The 17,434-nt window shown below is 56.1% G+C and overlaps 1 protein-coding gene across 2 annotated transcripts in view; it reads right to left on the bottom strand.

Annotated features, from left to right (window-relative positions):
* Nucleotides 1-1,543: 1,543 nt before the first annotated feature.
* Nucleotides 1,544-17,434, bottom strand: part of ISG15 (ISG15 ubiquitin like modifier) — a 112,017-nt gene continuing 96,126 nt past the window's right edge. For both annotated transcript variants that reach the window (XM_050786676.1, XM_050786668.1), the window contains exons 2-3: nucleotides 2,612-2,687; nucleotides 1,544-2,097 (exon numbers count right to left, since the gene is read on the bottom strand). In XM_050786676.1, coding sequence (XP_050642633.1) covers nucleotides 1,603-2,097; nucleotides 2,612-2,614 — 498 coding nt within the window. In that variant the 5' untranslated portion in view covers nucleotides 2,615-2,687 and the 3' untranslated portion in view covers nucleotides 1,544-1,602. The remainder of the gene's footprint in view (nucleotides 2,098-2,611; nucleotides 2,688-17,434) is intronic.

Here is a 17,434-nt window from a genome sequence, read left to right as displayed (position 1 = left end):
AGCTTGAGCAACAGAGCGAGACTCTATTTCAAAAAAAAAAAAAAAAAAGACAGGCGCCGGGCTCACACCTGTAATCCCAGCGCTTTGGGAGGCCGAGACAGGAGGATCACGAGGTCAGGAGATCGAGACCATCCTGGCTAACACAGTGAAACCCCGTCTCTACTAAAAATGCAAAAAAATTAGTCGGCCCTTGTGGCGGGCGCCTGTAGTCCCAGCTACTCTGGAGGCTGAGGCAGGAGAATGGCGTGAACTCGGGAGGCGGAGCTTGCAGTGAGCTGAGATGGCGCCACTGCACTCCAGCCTGGGCGACAGAGTGAGACTCCGTCTCAAAAAAAAAAAAATTAAAAAATAAATAAATAAAAAGGACTGGGCCTGTGGTGCCCCCCCTCACCCCAAGCTAGCTATGGATCTCTGGACCAGAAGCCATGAGGGAGGCCCCGCCCTGCTCTGCCCCCGTTGGGAGTTCAGGAGAGGCCCCTGGCTCAGTGCTTCACTCACCCATTGTGTCACGGGGGTGAGGTGGGGACCCAGACACAAGGCTGGAGCCAGGACAGCCCCTGCTGGGCACACGTGGGCACACAGTGGTCCTGGTGCAGCCAGACTGGGATCTCCCCACCTGGATATGGACCCCCACAGATGAGGGGGGGACTCTGCGTCTCCAGCTGGATCCTCCAGAGGGCTCTGAAAGCTGAGGTCCAAGTGCCCAGAGTCTGGACTCTGCGTGTCCCTCCATGCCCCATCCTCGCTGCGTCCTGGCCAACAGTTGGCTTCTGGGAGGCTCATTTAGCAAATTGGAGTAGGAGAGCTAGAGAAGGGTGCACCGTTGGGGGACGGGTGTAGCTTGTACTGAATTGGGTGCCCCCAACCTGGGACAAGCTCTTCTTCCTGGATGGTGTCAGCCTCAACTCCAGGCGCCCCTACTGCTGGCCACGGCCCCTCATTCACGCAGAGCCTTGAGGGGATGTGCTTAGCCACCCAGGCTGTCTTCTACAGCTGGCCCCAGTGGTGATGTGAGCACTCAGGACCTGTCTCTATCCCTCCTTCGCCCAGCCCAGGCAGGTGGAGCAGGCTGTGCAGGCTGGGCTAGGGACAGCTGAGGCCCCCAGCCCCCAGTTCCTATGGAGAGCCTGCCTCACAGCCCACTGGGCAGGCCCCAAGGACTCACCCCGCACAGCTTCCAGGGGCCCACTGGGAGCCTCCCCCGTAGCCTTTTGATTTGAGCAGGCTGGTCCCTGCCTAAGCTGTCTGCTGTCCCAGATGGAGGATGGGCAGGATGGGCTCCAGCAACTGTGTCTCTTTTTCTTTCCCTAGAAGTTAATTTCCCAAAGGGTGGGGAGAGCTGTCTTACTTCAGTTTGGTAGGGAGGAAGCTCCGTATTTTGATCCCTCGAGGCTGTAACTGCAAACCCTTATCCTTTCACTTGGCAACCAGGCCTGGTCACCAGGATGGACCCTGGGATCTCCCTCCTGACTCCTCCCGCCACTTCACTAGGGGTCTGAGGCGGACGCTGGAGGAGGGTCATGTGCAGACACAGAGGCAGCCATTTCTCTTTACAACATTTATTTCCAGCCCTTGATCTTGCTCGAATGCTGGTGGAGGCCCTTAGCTCTGCCCGCCAGGCTCTGTGCCGCCTCCCCGCAGGCGCAGATTCATGAACACGGTGCTCAGGGGCTTGAGGCCGTACTCCCCCAGCGGGAGCTGATTCTCCAGGGGCTTCCCCTCGAAGGTCAGCCAGAACAGGTCGTCCTGCACACCCTCCTGCCGGCTCACTTGCTGCTTCAGGTGGGCCACAGTCTGCGTCAGCTGTACCTCGTAGGTGCTGCTCCGGCCCTTGTCGTTCCTCACCAGGATGCTCAGAGGTTCATCGCACTTGTCCACCACCAGCAGGACCGTGCTGCCGGGGCCCAGGCCCTGGTTGGCAAGGGGAACCCTGTCCTGCAGGGTGGCGCCGCTGGGGTGGACAGCCAGACGCTGCTGGAAGGCGTGCACGCCGATCTTCTGGGCGATCTTTGCCTTCAGCTCTGACACCGACATGGAGTTGCTCAGGGACACCTGGAACTCGTTGCCCCCCAGCATCTTCACCTTCAGGTCCCAGCTCTGCAGACATTACACAGGCTCAGAGGCTGCCGCACCAGTCCCAGGCCCACGACACACAAGGCCCTGGCTGCTGGGCGAGCTCCTGTGCCCAGGGACAGTGCTTCCTCCTGTTTGTCCTCTACATCCCATCAGCAGGGACCCCAGGCACAGAAGGCACTGAGGGGTCATTACTAGAAGGCCAGCTGCCCACAGCCATCCGTGGCCTCCCTTTACCTGCTAGGGTGCCCCTCTGTGCCCACCCTGAGAATCTCAGGGGTGACCTGCTTTCAGGAGCACACTTAGAACCTGGCCGAGCTCTAAGCAGCTCTGCTCTCCCTGCAACCCTGGGAGACCTTGGCTGGGGGAGGGAGCTGAAAATTGACTGGCACAGAGGCCTGCCCCCCCCGAGCCCCCACCTGTGACATCTCCCTTACCATGGCTGTGGGCTGTGGGCCACGGGCTGGGGGAGACAAAAATTGACTGGCACAGAGGCCCCCCCCACCCAACACACACACACCTGTGACATCTCCCTTACCATGGCTGTGGGCTGTGGGACGCGGCACGAGCTCCTGTACTGGCAAAGATGAGTTCACTGCCTCTCAACTGCCGGCTCCTGCAGGCAGCAGCCAGCCCTGTTATAAGCCTGAGCCACACACGTCAGGGGGCGTTGCCGCGCGAGCCTGCTCCGGTGGCCAAGTTTCGGTTTCCTTTTCCCCAGGCATGCCCCAGAGTGAGCAGAAGAAACAAAACAGAATGGCCGAAAGACGGGGAAAAGCAGAAGGGGGTGGGCAGGGTCTCAAAGGCACTGTCAGGGCCGGGGACTCAGGACGGCGGACGGCATCCCCACCCCCACCCAACACCCTGGAAACACCTAAATATCGAGCATTCCAGGTCCTTCACAAGATGCACTAAAGCTGGTTGAATGCCGTGGCTCACTCCTGTAATCCCAGCACTTTGGGAGGCCGAGGTGGGCGGATCACCTGAGGTCAGGAGTTTGAGAGCAGCCTGACCCACACAGAGAAACCCAGTCTTTACTAAAAATACAAAATTAGCCAGATTACAGGCGCATGCCTGTAATCCCAGCCACTTGGGAAGGTTGAGGCAGGAGAATCGCTTGAACCTGGGAGGTGGAGGTTGCGGTGAGCCGAGATCGCGCCATTGCGCTCCAGCCTGGGCAACAAGAGTGAAACTGTTAAAAAAAAAAAAAAAAATGCGCTAAAGCCTTCACATGAACTAATGGTTTCATTTTCCATTTACCAACTTGCAAACAGTAAACATGGAAAACACCTCTATGGTTAATTCAGAAACAAAACCTCCAAACTCCCCAGAGATGACAACACTTGGTTTAGGGCAGTATTTGCCCAGGTTTGGTGTTTTTTGTTGTTTTTGTTTTTTTGAGACAGGGTCTCACTCTGTCGCCCAGGCTGGAGTGCAGAGGTGCAATCTCAGCTCACCGCAGCCTCCACCTCCCTGGCTAAAGGGATCCCCTCACGTCAGCCTCCCACGTAGCTGGGACCACAGGGGTCCGGCTACTTTTTTGTATTTTTAGTAGAGATGGGGGTCTCGCCATGTTGCCCAGGCTGGTCTCGAACTCCTGGGCTCAAGTGATCCACCTGCCTCGGCCTCTGCAAGTGCTGGGATTACAGGTGTGAGCCACTGCGCCCGGGCCTCAGACTGTTTTTTAATAAAAGAGACCTATCTTGTATTTTCTACAAAAATGAACTCTGGGACACTACTGAGAAAGTGAAAAGACAATCCACGGAATGGGAAGAAATATTTGCAAATTATCTATCTGATGAGGGCACAGCATCCAGGACATATAGAGAACTCCTACAACTCAATTAAAAAAAAAAAAAAGGCAACTCAATTTTCAAATGGCCAAAAGACTTCAATAGACATTTCTCCAATGACATAGCAATGGCTGTAAAGCGATGCTCAACATCATGATTTGGGGAAATGCAAATCAAAACCCCAGTGAGATGCTATTTCCTACTAGTATTACTGCAATAATAAAAATAAAGGACAGGCCGGGCACGGTGGCTCATGCCTGTAATCCCAGCACTTTGGGAGGCTGAGGCGGGCAGATCACCTAAGGTCAGGAGTTCAAGACCAGCCTGGCCAACATTTTTAGTAGAAACCCCACCTATACTAAAAATACAAAAATTAGCCGGGCGTGGTAGCACACGCCTGTAATCCCAGCTACTTGGGAGACTGAGGCGGGAGAATCCCTTGAACCCAGGAGGCAGCGATTGTAGTGAGCCAAGATTGTGCCAATGCACTCCAGCCTGGGCAAGACAGTCTCAAAAAATAATATAAAATAAACATAAAGGACAGTAACAAGCATTGGAGAATACACACAGAAGTTGGAGTGAGTCCTGGTACGTGCATTGCTGTTGAGAATGTAAACCGTGTGGCCACTGTGACGCTCAAAACGTCAAACAGAATTATCGGTAACCCAATAATTCCACTCCTAGGCATGTGTGCAAAAGAATTGAGAATAGGTGTTCAAATATTTGTATACAAATGTTCATGGCAGCACAGTTTACAATAAACAAGTAGTGGAAACGGAGCACACGTCCATCAGTGATGGACGGAATATTACGCAGCCATGAAAAGGACTGAGGCACTGATTCGTGTGAAAGAACCTCGAGAACATTATGCTGAGTGGAAAGAGCCAGACGCGAAGGCCACAGAGTGTTGGTTCCATTCACTGCAGGGGAACGACCAGAACTGGCAGATCCACAGCCACAGGACACCGACCCCGTTACCGGGGGCCAGGAAGGGGGAGTGGGGGGTGATTGCTCCAGAGCCACAAGCCCCTTTGGGGGTGCTAATGCTTCAGAACTCCACAGAGGTGATGGTTGGACAACGTGGTAAATAACTAAACGCCACTGGATTACATTCTTTAAAATGGTTGGTTTTATGTTATATGAATTTCACATCAATAAAAAGCAAAGGTGAAAAGGCCTCACCATACTTTCACCATTTTGTAACCCGCTTCATTCATGCAACAGTGTATCATAAACATCGATCCAGGCCAGGTGGCTCACGCCTGTAATCCCAGCATTTTGGGAGGCTGAGGTGGGCGGATCATTTGAGGTCAGGAGTTTGAGACCAGCCTGGGCAACAGGGTGAAACCCTGTCCCTGCAATACATTAAAAAATTGGCCGGGCGTGGTGGCTGCCACCTGTAGTCCCAGCTACTTGGGAGGCTGAGGTGGGAGGATCACTTCAACCCGGGAGGTGGAGCTTGCAGTGAGCTGTGATCGCACCGCCGCACTCCAGCCTGGGTGACCGAGCGAGACCCTGTCTCAAAGCCAAACCAAACCCAAGCAAAACAAAAAAAAACCCAGGATTTTCTATTTCTTTTTATCATTTTAGATGCCCTATTAAACATGGTATATGTTTTCTGAACATGGTATATGTTTTCTGATTTCCTTTTTTTTTTTTTTTTCTGAGACGGAGTCTTGCTCTGTCGCCCAGGCTGGAGTGCAGTGGCGCAATCTCAGCTCACTGCAAGCTCTGCCTCCTGGGTTCCCGCCATTCTCCTGCCTCAGCCTCCCAAGTAGCTGGGATGACAGGCGCCGCCACCACGCCCGGCTAATTTTTGTATTTTTAGTAGAGAAAGGGTTTCACAGTGTTAGCCAGGATGGTCTCGATCTCCTGACCTCATGATCCGCCCCCCTTGGCCTCCCAAAGTGCTGGGATTACAGGTGTGAGCCACTGCGCCCGGCCCCCATTTCTTGATTTCTTAATGCTGACATACGGTGCTAGAATCTTCCTTTTCTTTTGGTTACTCCATCCCATCTCTGCCAGTTGTCTTCCTGCTTCGACAGAACCAACCCAAGGCACAGGCACCGAGGAAGGCGACCAGACCTGCAGTCACTTGCTTTAGTTCCCTGGGGTTGCTGAACAAAGTACCACAAACTGGGTGTTAAACTGCACACCACAGAAATGTGTTTTCTCATAGTTCTACAGGCCAAAAGCCCAAAATTCATGTGGACTAAATGACCAAGATTATCAGCCCAGGATGGTCCTGATCTCCTGACCTCATGATCCGCCCGCCTCAGCCTCCCAAAATGCTGGGATTACAGGCGTGAGCCACCTGGCCCGGGCAGATTAACTGGTTCTTTAAAGTCTGATTCCGGCCGGGCGCGGTGGCTCAAGCCTGTAATCCCAGCACTTTGGGAGGCCGAGGCGGGCGGATCACAAGGTCAGGAGATCGAGACCACTGTGAAACCCCGTCTCTACTAAAAATACAAAAAATTAGCCGGGCGCAGTGGCGGGCGCCTGTAGTCCCAGCTACTCAGGAGGCTGAGGCAGGAGAATGGCGGGAACCCGGGAGGCGGAGCTTGCAGTGAGCCGAGATCGCGCCACTGCACTCCAGCCTGGGCAACAGCGTGAGACTCCGTCTCAAAAAAAAAAAAAAAAAAAAAAAGTCTGATTCATTCTTTCTACTTTCATTGAAAATGGGTGATTTCCTAGTAAAAATACACATTAACAAAATGTACTCTAAAATAAGGAAAATTTAAATACACCAATTAGCATAGAAAAGCTTGGAGTGACCCTTAGAGATCCCCCATTGAAAAAGGACCCCAGGGGCCGGGCGCGGTGGCTCACGCCTGTAATCCCAACACCTTGGGAGGACAAGGCGGGCAGATCACTTGAGGTCAGGAGTTCGAGAGCAGCCTTGCCAACATGGTGAAACCTCACCTCTACTAAAAACACACAAAAAATTACCCGGGCATCATGGTGCCCACCTGTAGTCCCAGCTGCTTCAGAGACTGAGGCAGGAGAATCACTTGAGTCCAGGAAGGGGAGGTTGCAGTGAGCGGAGATCGTGCCACTACACCCTAGCCTGGGCAACAGAGTGAGACTGTGTCTCAAAAAAAAGAAAAAAGAAAGAAAAAAGAAAAATACCGCAGGGCCGGGCGCAGTAGCTCACACCTGTAATCCCAGCACTTTGGGGAGGCTGAGGCTGGTGGATCACTTGAGGTCAGGAGTTCGAGACAAGCCTGACCAATATGGTGAAACCCCGTCTCTACTAAAAATACAAAATTAGCCACATGCCTGTAATCCCAGCTACTCAGGAGGCTGAGGCAGGAGAATTGCTTGAACCCGGGAGGCAGAGGTTGCGATGAGTCGAGATTGCGCCACTGCACTCCAGCCTGGGCAACAAGAGCAAAACTCTGTCTCAACAAAAAAGAAAAGAAAAAATATATTCCCAATAAAACATGTTCAACTCTCCAGATCGTGGTGACATTTCCAGCTTGATATGGTCACATGGTTGTGACCTTCAGCATAAATATGTGTGCCATCCCACGTGCAATTCCTTACAGACCCGGCTCGGCTCTTCTCCAGCGTCTCCTTTGGGAGTTGTACCTGATTTTATTACCAGTTTTCCTCTGAATCCACTGGGGAATGGGACGATTTTGCTTTTGTTTCTTGGCCAGGAGTCACTTAATCCTAAAGTCTGGTGAGAAAACACAGCGAGAAGCAGAGTCAAGCACAGATGATGGTAATGGCAGAGTAGGGAAGGGAAGGTAGGGGAGGGGGTTCAAGCTTTTATCGTTACAGGACCTCCTGTGTCTCTATCATGCTTTGTTCCATGATCTTTGTTAATCTGTTAATGACATTGTTAGTATGTCTACACTGGCCGGGCGCGGTGGCTCACGCCTGTAATCCCAGCACTTTGGGAGGCCGAGGCGGGTGGATCACGAGGTCAGGAGATCGAGACCATCCTCCTGGCTGACACGGTGAAACCCCGTCTCTACTAAAAATACAAAAAATTACCCGGGCGTTGTCGCCGGCGCCTGTAGTCCCAGCTACTCGGGAGGCTGAGGCAGGAGAATGGCGTGAACCCGGGAGGCGGAGCTTGCAGTGAGCTGAGATCCGGCCACTGCACTCCAGCCTGGGCGACAGAGTGAGACTCCGTCTCAAAAAAAAAAAAAAAAAGTCTATACCTGCTTCCTTTTACTTAATATTTGTGTGGTACGCTTCTTTCCATTGCTTGATGTTGAAACTTCCTGTGTCTTCAGGTTTCAGGTGATTCCTGTCTCTGGAAGCCACACAGAGCCAGGTTTTTGTTTTCCTTTCTTTCTTTTTTTTTTTTTTTGAGATGGAGTTTCACTCTTGTTGCCCAGGCTGGAGTGCAGTGGTGCGATCTTGGCTCACTGCAACCTCTGCCTCCCGGGTTCAAACAATTTTCCTACCTCAGCCTCCCGAGTAGCTGGGACTACAGGCACCTGCCACCACGCCCCCGCTAATTTTTTGTATTTTTAGTAGAGACAGGGTTTCACTGTGTTGGCCAGGCTGGTCTTCAACTCCTGATCTCAGGCGATCCACCTGCCTCAGCCTCCCAAAGTGCTGGGATTACAGGCGTGAGCCACCGCACCTGACGTTTTGTTTCATTTTTATTTTTTTATTTTTTATTTTTGAGATGCAGTCTCGCTGTGTCACCCAAGCTGGAGTGCAGTGGCACGATCTCGGCTCACTGCAAGCTCTGCCTCCAGGGTTCACGCCATTCTCCTGCCTCAGCCTCCCAAGTAGCTGGGACTACAGGCATCTGCCACCACACCCGGCGAATTTTGTTGTATTTTTAGTAGAGATGGGGTTTCACCGTGTTAGCCAGGATCTTGCTCTGTCGCCCAGGCTGGAGTGCAGTGTCGCAATCTCAGCTCACTGCAACCTCTGCCTCCTGCGTTCAAGCAATTCTTGTGCCTCAGCCTCCCAAGTAGCTGGGACTGCAGGCGCACGCAACCATGCCTGGCTTTTTTTTTTTAGAGGTGGGGTCTCACTATGTTGCCCAGGCTGGTCTCAAACTCCTGGGCTCAAGCAATCCCTGGCTTCCTCCCAAAGTGCTGAAATTACAGATGTGAGCCACTGTGCCCTGCCTGATTGTTTGTTTGTTTGTTTTTTACCAGCCTGATAATCTTGGTCATTTAGTCCACATGAATTTTGGGCTTTTGGCCTGTAGAACTATGAGAAAACACATTTCTGTGGTGTGCAGTTTAACACTTAGTTTGTGGTACTTTGTTCAGCAACCCCAGGGAACTAAAGCAAGTGACTGCAGGTCTGGTTGCCTTCCTCGGTGCCTGTGCCTTGGGTTGGTTCTGTCCAAGCTGGAAGACAACTGGCAGAGATGGGATGGAGTAACCAAAAGAAAAGGAAGGGCCGGACGCGCTGGCTCAAGCCTGTAATCCCAGCACTTTGGGAGGCCGAGATGGGCGGATCACGAGGTCAGGAGATCGAGACCATCCTGGCTAACACGGTGAAACCCCGTCTCTACTAAAAATACAAAAAATTAGCCGGGTGCGGTGGCGGCGCCTGTAGTCCCAGCTACACAGGAGGCTGAGGCAGGAGAATGGCGTGAACCCAGGAAGCAGAGCTTGCAGTGAGCCAAGATCGCGCCACCGCACTCCAGCCTGGGTGACAGAGCGAGACTCCATCTCAAAAAAAAAGAAAAAAAAAAAAAGAAAAAGAAAAGGAAGATTCTAGCACAGTACGTCAGCATTAAGAAATCAGGAAACAGGGGCCAGGTGCAGTGGCTCACACCTGTAAACCCAGCACTTTGGGAGGCCGAGGTCAGGAGATCGAGACCATCCTGGTTAACAGAGTGAAACCCCTTCTCTACTAAAAAGTACAAAAAACTAGCCAGGCTTGGTGACGGGCGCCTGTAGTCCCAGGTACTCGGGAGGCTGAGGCAGGAGAATTGTGTGAACCCGGGAGGCGGAGCTTGCAGTGAGCCAAGATTGTGCCACTGCATTCCAGCCTGGGCGACAGAGCAAGACTCCGTCTCAAAAAAAAAAAAAAAAAAAAATTATTATTTTTTGGCTGCATGCAGTGGCTCACGCCTGTAATCCCAGCACTTTGGGAGGCCGAGGTGGGTGGATCACCTGAGGACAGGAGTTCGAGACTGGCCTGGCCAACATGGTGAAACCCCGTCTCTACGAAAAATACAAAAATTAGCTGGGTGTGGTGGCACGCACCTGTAGTTCCAGCTACTCGGGAGGCTGAGGCAGGAGAAATGCTTGAACCCAGGAGGCAGCAGTCGCAGCGAGCTGAGATCTCACCATTGCACTCCAGCCTGGGCAATAGACCAAGGCTCAAAAAAAGAAAATTATTTTTTGAGACAGGGTCTTGTCCTATCACCTCGGCTAGAGTGCAGTGATGTGATTATGGTTCACTGCAGCCATCTGGGCTCAAGTGATCCTCCCCCATTGGCCTCCCAAAGAACTGGGACGACAGGCATGAGCCACTGTGTCCAGCTTTGATTTTATTTTTAAGCCCTTTAACTATCTGGCAACAACAAAAATCGTCCCAAGACTGGCCCTCACCACTTATACCTGTGTGCCCTGGTCCAGACCACAGTAGCCCTTCACGCGGGTTTCTGTGGACACATCCGGGTGGTCCTGCTCCCGTGCTGACCCCACAGCCTGCTTTTCACCCAGTCGCCAGGTTGATCCGCACAAAACCTCCCATGGCTCTCCTTACCTCTCAGGGCGACCCGCCAGGCCTCGGTTCCCGCATTGTGGCCTCTGGCCCCTCCCGGTGTCCCCTCCGGTCACCCCACACCTGCCCCCCATCCCAGGCTCTTGGCTCCAACGCCTGGGCCTCTGGGCCATGCCTGGCACACACATGCACACTCTCACCCCAGCCCTTGAGACCCGTCCTCAGCCCTCCATCCTCCACACATGCCCCACCATCCTCCATCCTCTAACAACCTCTGCCGGGATCTTTCTCTCTCACCAGAATGTTAGTTCGCTGCTACACCTGCCTTGTATGTTTAATAAAACTAAATTGTAAAATGGAAACATGTGCTGAATCTTAAGTTCCCAAACATTCTGATTTTTTCCCCCTTTCTTTTTTTTTAAATAGCAATGGGGTCTCACTAGATGCGACCACTTGCCCAGGGTGGTCTTGAACTCCTGGGCTCAAGTGATCCTCCCGCCTCGGCCTCATTCTGATTTCTTAATAAATTCAATAATATCCTTCAGTCTTTCTCCTTAAATGATAAACCTAAATGGTTTGTTTGAGACGGAGTCTCACTGTCGCCAGGCTGCAGTGCAGTGGCATGATCTCAGCTCACTGCAACCTCTGCCTCCCGGGTTCAAGTGATTCTCCTGCCTCAGCCTCCCGAGTAGCTGGGATTACAGGCTCCCACCACCACCCCCAGCTAATCTTTGCATTTTTAGTAGAGAGAGAGTTTCACTATGTTGGCCAGGCTGGTCTCCAACTCCTGACCTCAGGTGATCTGCCCACCCCGGCCTCCCGAAATGCTGGGATTACAGGTGTGAGCCACTGTGCTTGGAGATAAACCTAAATGTTTTATTCAGTGTGCATTTGAATTTAGAATCTTGAGGCGCATCTGATAAAACACTCCCAAGTGTTAAAACTCTTGAGTCTAATTTTTTACAGTTTGAATTAGGTGTGATTGACACACAGCAAGCTACATCTATTTAATGTGTAATTTAATGAGCTCTGACGTAGGCACCTGGCAACCCGTCAACCACCGGTTTTTGTGCTTCGTCACGTCTCTACGTAATCCTCACCCGCGAAGGATCACGACAAAGCTCCCTGCAGAGCCAGGGTGAGCTTAGGGGGTGAGCCCCATCAGGGTCCGAGGCCTGGGCCAGGTGCAGGGCTGACTTGGGGCCCTGGACTTGGCTGTTGCAGGGGTCTGGCCTCACAGAGGCCAGAGGACGGGGCTCATCCATCTGGAGGAGTCTGCCAGCCTTTGCACACATTCAAATCTAGACCCTTCCCCGCCTTCCCGTCTGGTCAGTCACCACTCCTCAGCCACCGCCCTGGATGACATCTGATTGACTCATGGCTCCTGCTCACACGTGGCCTGTGGTCAGAGCTCGAAGGTCACTCCGACAACAGGGCTGGGCCTCCGCCTGGTCCCGCTGGACAGGATGAGCTGGGAAACCCCACAGGTGTGCCATAGCACTCTGAGAAAGTCACACCGAGTCTGTGATTCCCTGTGGCCTTTCCTAAGAAGCATGGATTGCTGACGTCCGAGGCTGGGCTGATCACACAGGCAACCCCTCCCCTCCAGGTCCCACGAGGAGGAGCCTCACCCTGTCTCTCCACCTGGGACCAGGAAGGCCGAGCTGCCACCACCTGCCCTGGGTCACAGTCTCACAGTCCTGGATCCCATCTTACCGGGCTGGAGCCTCCCCACACACTTGGCAGGCATGTCACCCCCCAGCTGCAGCCCCATGTAAGAGCCTCCTGGGAAAACAGGGCAGAGGGTCCCATTCTACACAGCAGGCCCAGGGGGCCATTTACAGCCGCCTGGTGTCTGGTGGGCTTGGCCGCGGGGAGAGGGTGTGCAGGTTAGAAGCATGGCTCTGGCTGTGTCAGGGAGGACACAGTGGAGAGGCAGGCCCATGACCAGGCAGGGCTGCTGTTCCAGCCAGGGGGAGGCACCCAGCTGGTGAGGGGTCGCGGGAAGGTGGAGCCTGGCGCGCTGGACAAGAGGGACCCTCTTAGACCCAAAGGACCTGGCAGGGGATGCAGGAGCCGCACACCTTTGGGGAGCAGGGGACCCAGAAGCCCCGAGCCGGACACCCGACCCCACACGGCCACGGGCAGGGCCCCCGCGCTGGGCCACGCATGCCTCACCTCCTGGTGCAGTCACCGGGTGCGAGGTCAACCCACAGCCGCGTTCAGAAAACTCCAACCCACTGGAGACCCAGGCCCAGCTGTCCTGGGGGCACTGCTGCAGGGAGCTAGGGCTTGGCCATACCAGGCTCCCTAAAGTCTCTGCCACTAAATGACACTTTCGTCCTTGCCTTCCCAGAGCCAGCAGGGCAGAAAAACCCAGGGGGTTCATCAGGTCCTGCAAGGGGAGGGCAGAGGCAGGTGGTGGAGGGGAGGGGGGTGGTCAGTGCATTTTTTGACTCCTCTGGAATCTGGCTGCTGTGACCTGCTTTGGCCGAGGGAATGTGGTGGAGATTTCACTATGTGCGTTCTGGACCTCGGCCTCAAGAGACCCCAGGCTTCCACTTTGCCCTCCTGGAACGCTGGCCGTGTGCCATGTGTTAGGAGGAAGCTGACGGAGGGTGGGGAGGATTCCAGGCTGCACGGCTCTGGCAGAGCGCCCGGCAGCCGAGGGACAGCAGCCCCGGGTGTCCAGCGTGATGCCGCGTGGGCCCTTCCAGCCAGCTAACCTTGGCCCAGGGCCGCAGCCTGTGTGAGGCCCCAGGAAGCCGCTGGCACTGCCCTGATCCCCGCTCTGAGAAAAGAATAGGCAGGTGGTGCTTAAGCCACCAAGAAGTCAGGATTCCACACGGGCTGTGGTCTGCCCACGTGAACGGGAGGGAGGGAGGGTGAGGGGCAGACACAATGGCCGGCCAGATAGGCTTCCCTTGATAAGGAGAGAACAGACAGAGGGGCTGAGGAAGCCGCAGACGCAGGCCGTGCACAAAGACTGCAGATCTCAGGGCTGCTCGACAGCAGAGCTGGGAGCTGGGAGGCGGGCAGAGAGAGTGAAGAGGCTGGAGTGTAGAGGGGTGCAGTTGGGAGAAAGGACCCAGTGGGGTAAGTGGGGAGGGGACAGGACCCCTGAAGGAGAGGAAGTCAAAGTTGGAGAACTGCCGGTGTGGATTTTGAAGGCATGGCTGGGAGAGTGACAGGGAGCAGGTGTCCCCTCCTGCAGGAAAGGGGTGCCAATGACTTCAGCGTGGTGAGGTCTGGTCACAAAGCAGAGGTGGTTTTCATGGAAAAGGAAAGCAGTCTGGGAGTGCCAGTGAGGAAGGACAAGGGCACCGACCTCGTCCTGGTGCAGCGGAGAGAAAAGCAGCACCTGCCGGGAGCAGGAACGGGCTGGGAGGGCATCCCAGACAGGCAGGGTGGGCAGGAGACACCAGCACCATCCCGCCTGGGGACACAGCTCCCACCGCTGCTGAGAAGGCGTGCAGGTGGGGTGGGAGTGGCACCAGCCTGGTGCTCCTGCTTCTGCCTGAGTCCTAGTCTCTCTCCTGCAGCCTGGATTCCTGCGGCCCTGGCCTTCTATCACTGCAATCCCAGCAAGCACCCAGGAACAGCTCTGCGCCTGCCTCGGCTCTCCAGGAGGGAAACTCACGCCGGCTCCAGCCTTGGTTCCTCGGTGGCTTTGGTCCCAGCTGCCTGAGTGCACAGCCCGCTGCCCTTGGCAGGAGTTGAGGACCACGCTGATGACTGCCTGCAGGGGGTGGCTACAGGTCTCTGATGTCAGGAGCCGGCGTGTGAGGGGGGTGCTGAGGGCCATGGCGAGATGGTAGCTGCCACCTTCAGGTCAGAGGTTGGGAGGGGAGGTCACGGCCAGCACCTCGTAGGCCCTTTGGGGACACTGGCTGGGGTCATGGAGTGCGGCCACAGTGGCCTGATGTGAGGAGACCCCCCCACGAGGCTGAGGCCCCACAGGTCCAGCCTAGAAGACACCCTGGTTTTCCCCACAGGCTCCCCACTGACGTGTGAATGTCCTCATCAGTCACCCCCCTTAGCTAACACGGGGCCATGCAGACGCCCCAGGGCCACTCGCCATTTGGAGCTTGACCCACTCAGGGCCAGGAGGCTGGCTGGATTTCAGCGGCTCCCAAGAAGCACCTGTTAGATGGGGAGGGGGGTGGGGAACCCGCTGAGCCTCTGCCTCTGTGGGAGACAGGAAGGGATCCCGGAGGGAGGGAGCAGGGGTAAGGAGGGAAGGGTCACTCTCCCTGGGTCAGGGCCCCCGCCCACCTCCACTATTCCAGTCTTGAGTGCCGCACCACAGATGACCCCAAAACAGCATGCTCAGCAACCACCCTACTGTACGCAGACGGTCTTGGAACAGGGCACGCTGCGACCTCGGCTGGAAGCTGCTCAGGAGTCTGGAATCCGATGCTCGTTCCTCCACCGGGCCTCTCCTTGAGGCCAGGGTGGGCTCCCTCCCAGCACCGCAGCTGGCTTCCAAGAGTGACTGTCCCAGGACAGCGAGGTGCGCGTGGCGTCTTCCAAGTCAGCCTCAGAAGTCATGTCTCGCCAAACTCCCCATTCTTCCTGGCTGAGGCTGTCACAGAGTCTCATGTAGAAGGCATTTCAAGGTACGGGGATGGGAGATACTGTCACGGCCATCTCTGAAAAACGCAACCCGCCTCCAACCCCGGGAGTCACCATCCCCTGCTGCAGCCCAGGGTCCACCCCCACACTCGGAGCAAGGGAACCCCAAGGCCCTCAGGAACCCTGAGGCCCCTACCACAAATCAAGGCCAGATTCGAGAGGCAGGGAGGGGACCGTCACAGGCCAAGGGCACAGACCCCGAGAGACAGACACACAAACGGGAGCTGTCCTGTGGCCAAGATGGTGGGAGGAACACAGGCTCCGGAGACCCTGAAGTGGGCTCCCTGGCGGGGGCGGGGGTCTCTTCCTTTCCAGCAGAGCAGAGGCAAGTGCAGGTGGCCCCTCCTGCCTCTGCTCAGCGAGGATCCTGCCTGCTGCCCGGGGGCAGGAACCCTGGCAGATGGGCACCAGTGCTCACTATGAGTTGGACACCGTCAGTGGCTTTAAAAGTAGAATCTCCTGGCCAGGCGCGGTGGCTCACACCTGTAATGCCAGCACTTTGGGAAGCTGAGGTGGGTGGATCACCTGAGGTGGGGAGTTTGAGACCAGCCTGACCAACATGGAGAAACCACATCTCTACTAAAAATACAAAAATTAGCCGGATGTGGCGGCACATGCCTGTAATCCCAGCTACTCCAGAGGCTGAGGCAGGAGAATTGCTTGAATCCGGGAGGCAGTGCTGTGGAGAGCCGAGATTGCGCCACTGCACTCCAGCCTGAGCAACAAGAGGGAAACTCCATCTCAAAAAAAAAAAAACCAACAAAAAGCCTCCTTTTACAGATGAGGAAACAGGTATAAGGAAGGGAAGTGAGCCCATCCAACAACCAGTGAGGGGAAGATCAGCCCCAGCCACGCTTGGCAGGGAGGAGGCTCACGCCTGTAGTTCCAGCACGTTTGCAGGCTGAGGCAGGAGCATCGTCTCAGTCCAGGAGTTCGAGACCAGCCTGGGCAATACAGGGAGATACCAGTCTCTACACACACACACACACACAGAGAAAGGAACGATTCTCAGGCCCCTCCTTCCATCCTGAACTCCCTGCCTGTTTGGGGACTGGGGGAGGCCCAGAGCCCCCCAGAATCCCTTCCCAAGCCCAGGCCCAGAGGCTGGGGAGATTCAGGCGGGCATCTCCCCTGGCATGACCCCCAGCAGGAGGCGGCGGCGACTGCGGCCACTGGGGGCGCTCGCGGGCTTTCCCGCCCTGGCCCAGTGCTCCCGCCTGGGAGGGGACGCGGAGGGAGGACGAGGGTGGGCGCGGGGCGGGGCCACCATCCACACCATTTCCAGGGCTGCGGGGCCGGTCCGAGCCTCCCCAGCGCCAAGGCGCGCGCAGAGGGGTCGGGGCGGGAGAGCCGGGTTCCACTGGGTGCTGCCGGGGCTTAAGTGCTCGCGGGGCCACCCCCGAGACGCCCGCCCAGTCCCCGCGGCTTTCCCCGGTCGGCGAGGGGCGTGGACAGCGTCTCCGCGGAGAGGGCGCCACCCCCGCTCCGGCCTCACAGCCCCCCGGAGGCGCGCGCCCCTGTGCCGGCGGCGAGGTGTGGGGGGCGCCGCGGGGGGACCGCGGAGGGCCAGGGTCAGCGCCGAGAAGACGGGACCTCCCCGCGTGGGCCGCAGGACTTGCTTGGGGCCAGATTAGACGGGGGGTCCGAGGGGAGGGGAGGCTTCCGGACAGAGACCCCGGGTCCAGGTGCCCCGGCAGGCATGAACCTGCCAATCAGCCGACTCCCTGGCTCAGCAAAGCTCCCTAAAAGGTTCCCCGACCCCTTCCCGGCCAGAAGCTCCCGGTTCCCGCTGGTCCAGCTGTCCCTCCCCGCTTCCCTCGACCCTGCGCCCCTTCGCACCCTGGGAATGCCACGCCCTCCCTTGAGGCTTTGCCCCTGAGGACCCCCCCACCCCGCCGAAGCCTTTGGGACTACCCGGTGGAAAGGGCTTTTCTCCCCCCAGGCCACCCACCCGATTCGGTTCTCCTACAACGGCGTGACTGCGGAGTCGGCCATCGGCCTCCTGCCCGGATTAAAAGCCCGGGAGGGTCCCCACACCCGGGCCCAGGCCCGGCTCTCCAGGGGGCTCAGGAAGCCTCAGCTGCACGGACGCGCGAGGCCCCTGGGGACCCCGAGTGCCGAAAGGACCAGCGTACCCCGCAGGGGCGTTGGAAATAAAAACAGCAAACACGAAGATAGCCACAGCCCTGTTTTACGGAACCCGCCCCTTTGCCGTTACACACATTAACAGTGACCCCTCATTTTCCGTGAACCCCACTTTGCTGCTGCCGAGC

Source organism: Macaca thibetana, chromosome 1, assembly GCF_024542745.1.
Source record: "Macaca thibetana thibetana isolate TM-01 chromosome 1, ASM2454274v1, whole genome shotgun sequence".
NCBI lineage: Eukaryota > Metazoa > Chordata > Mammalia > Primates > Cercopithecidae > Macaca > Macaca thibetana.
The sequence above is the reverse complement of the archived record's forward strand: the minus strand, read 5'-3'. Positions and strand labels throughout refer to the sequence as shown.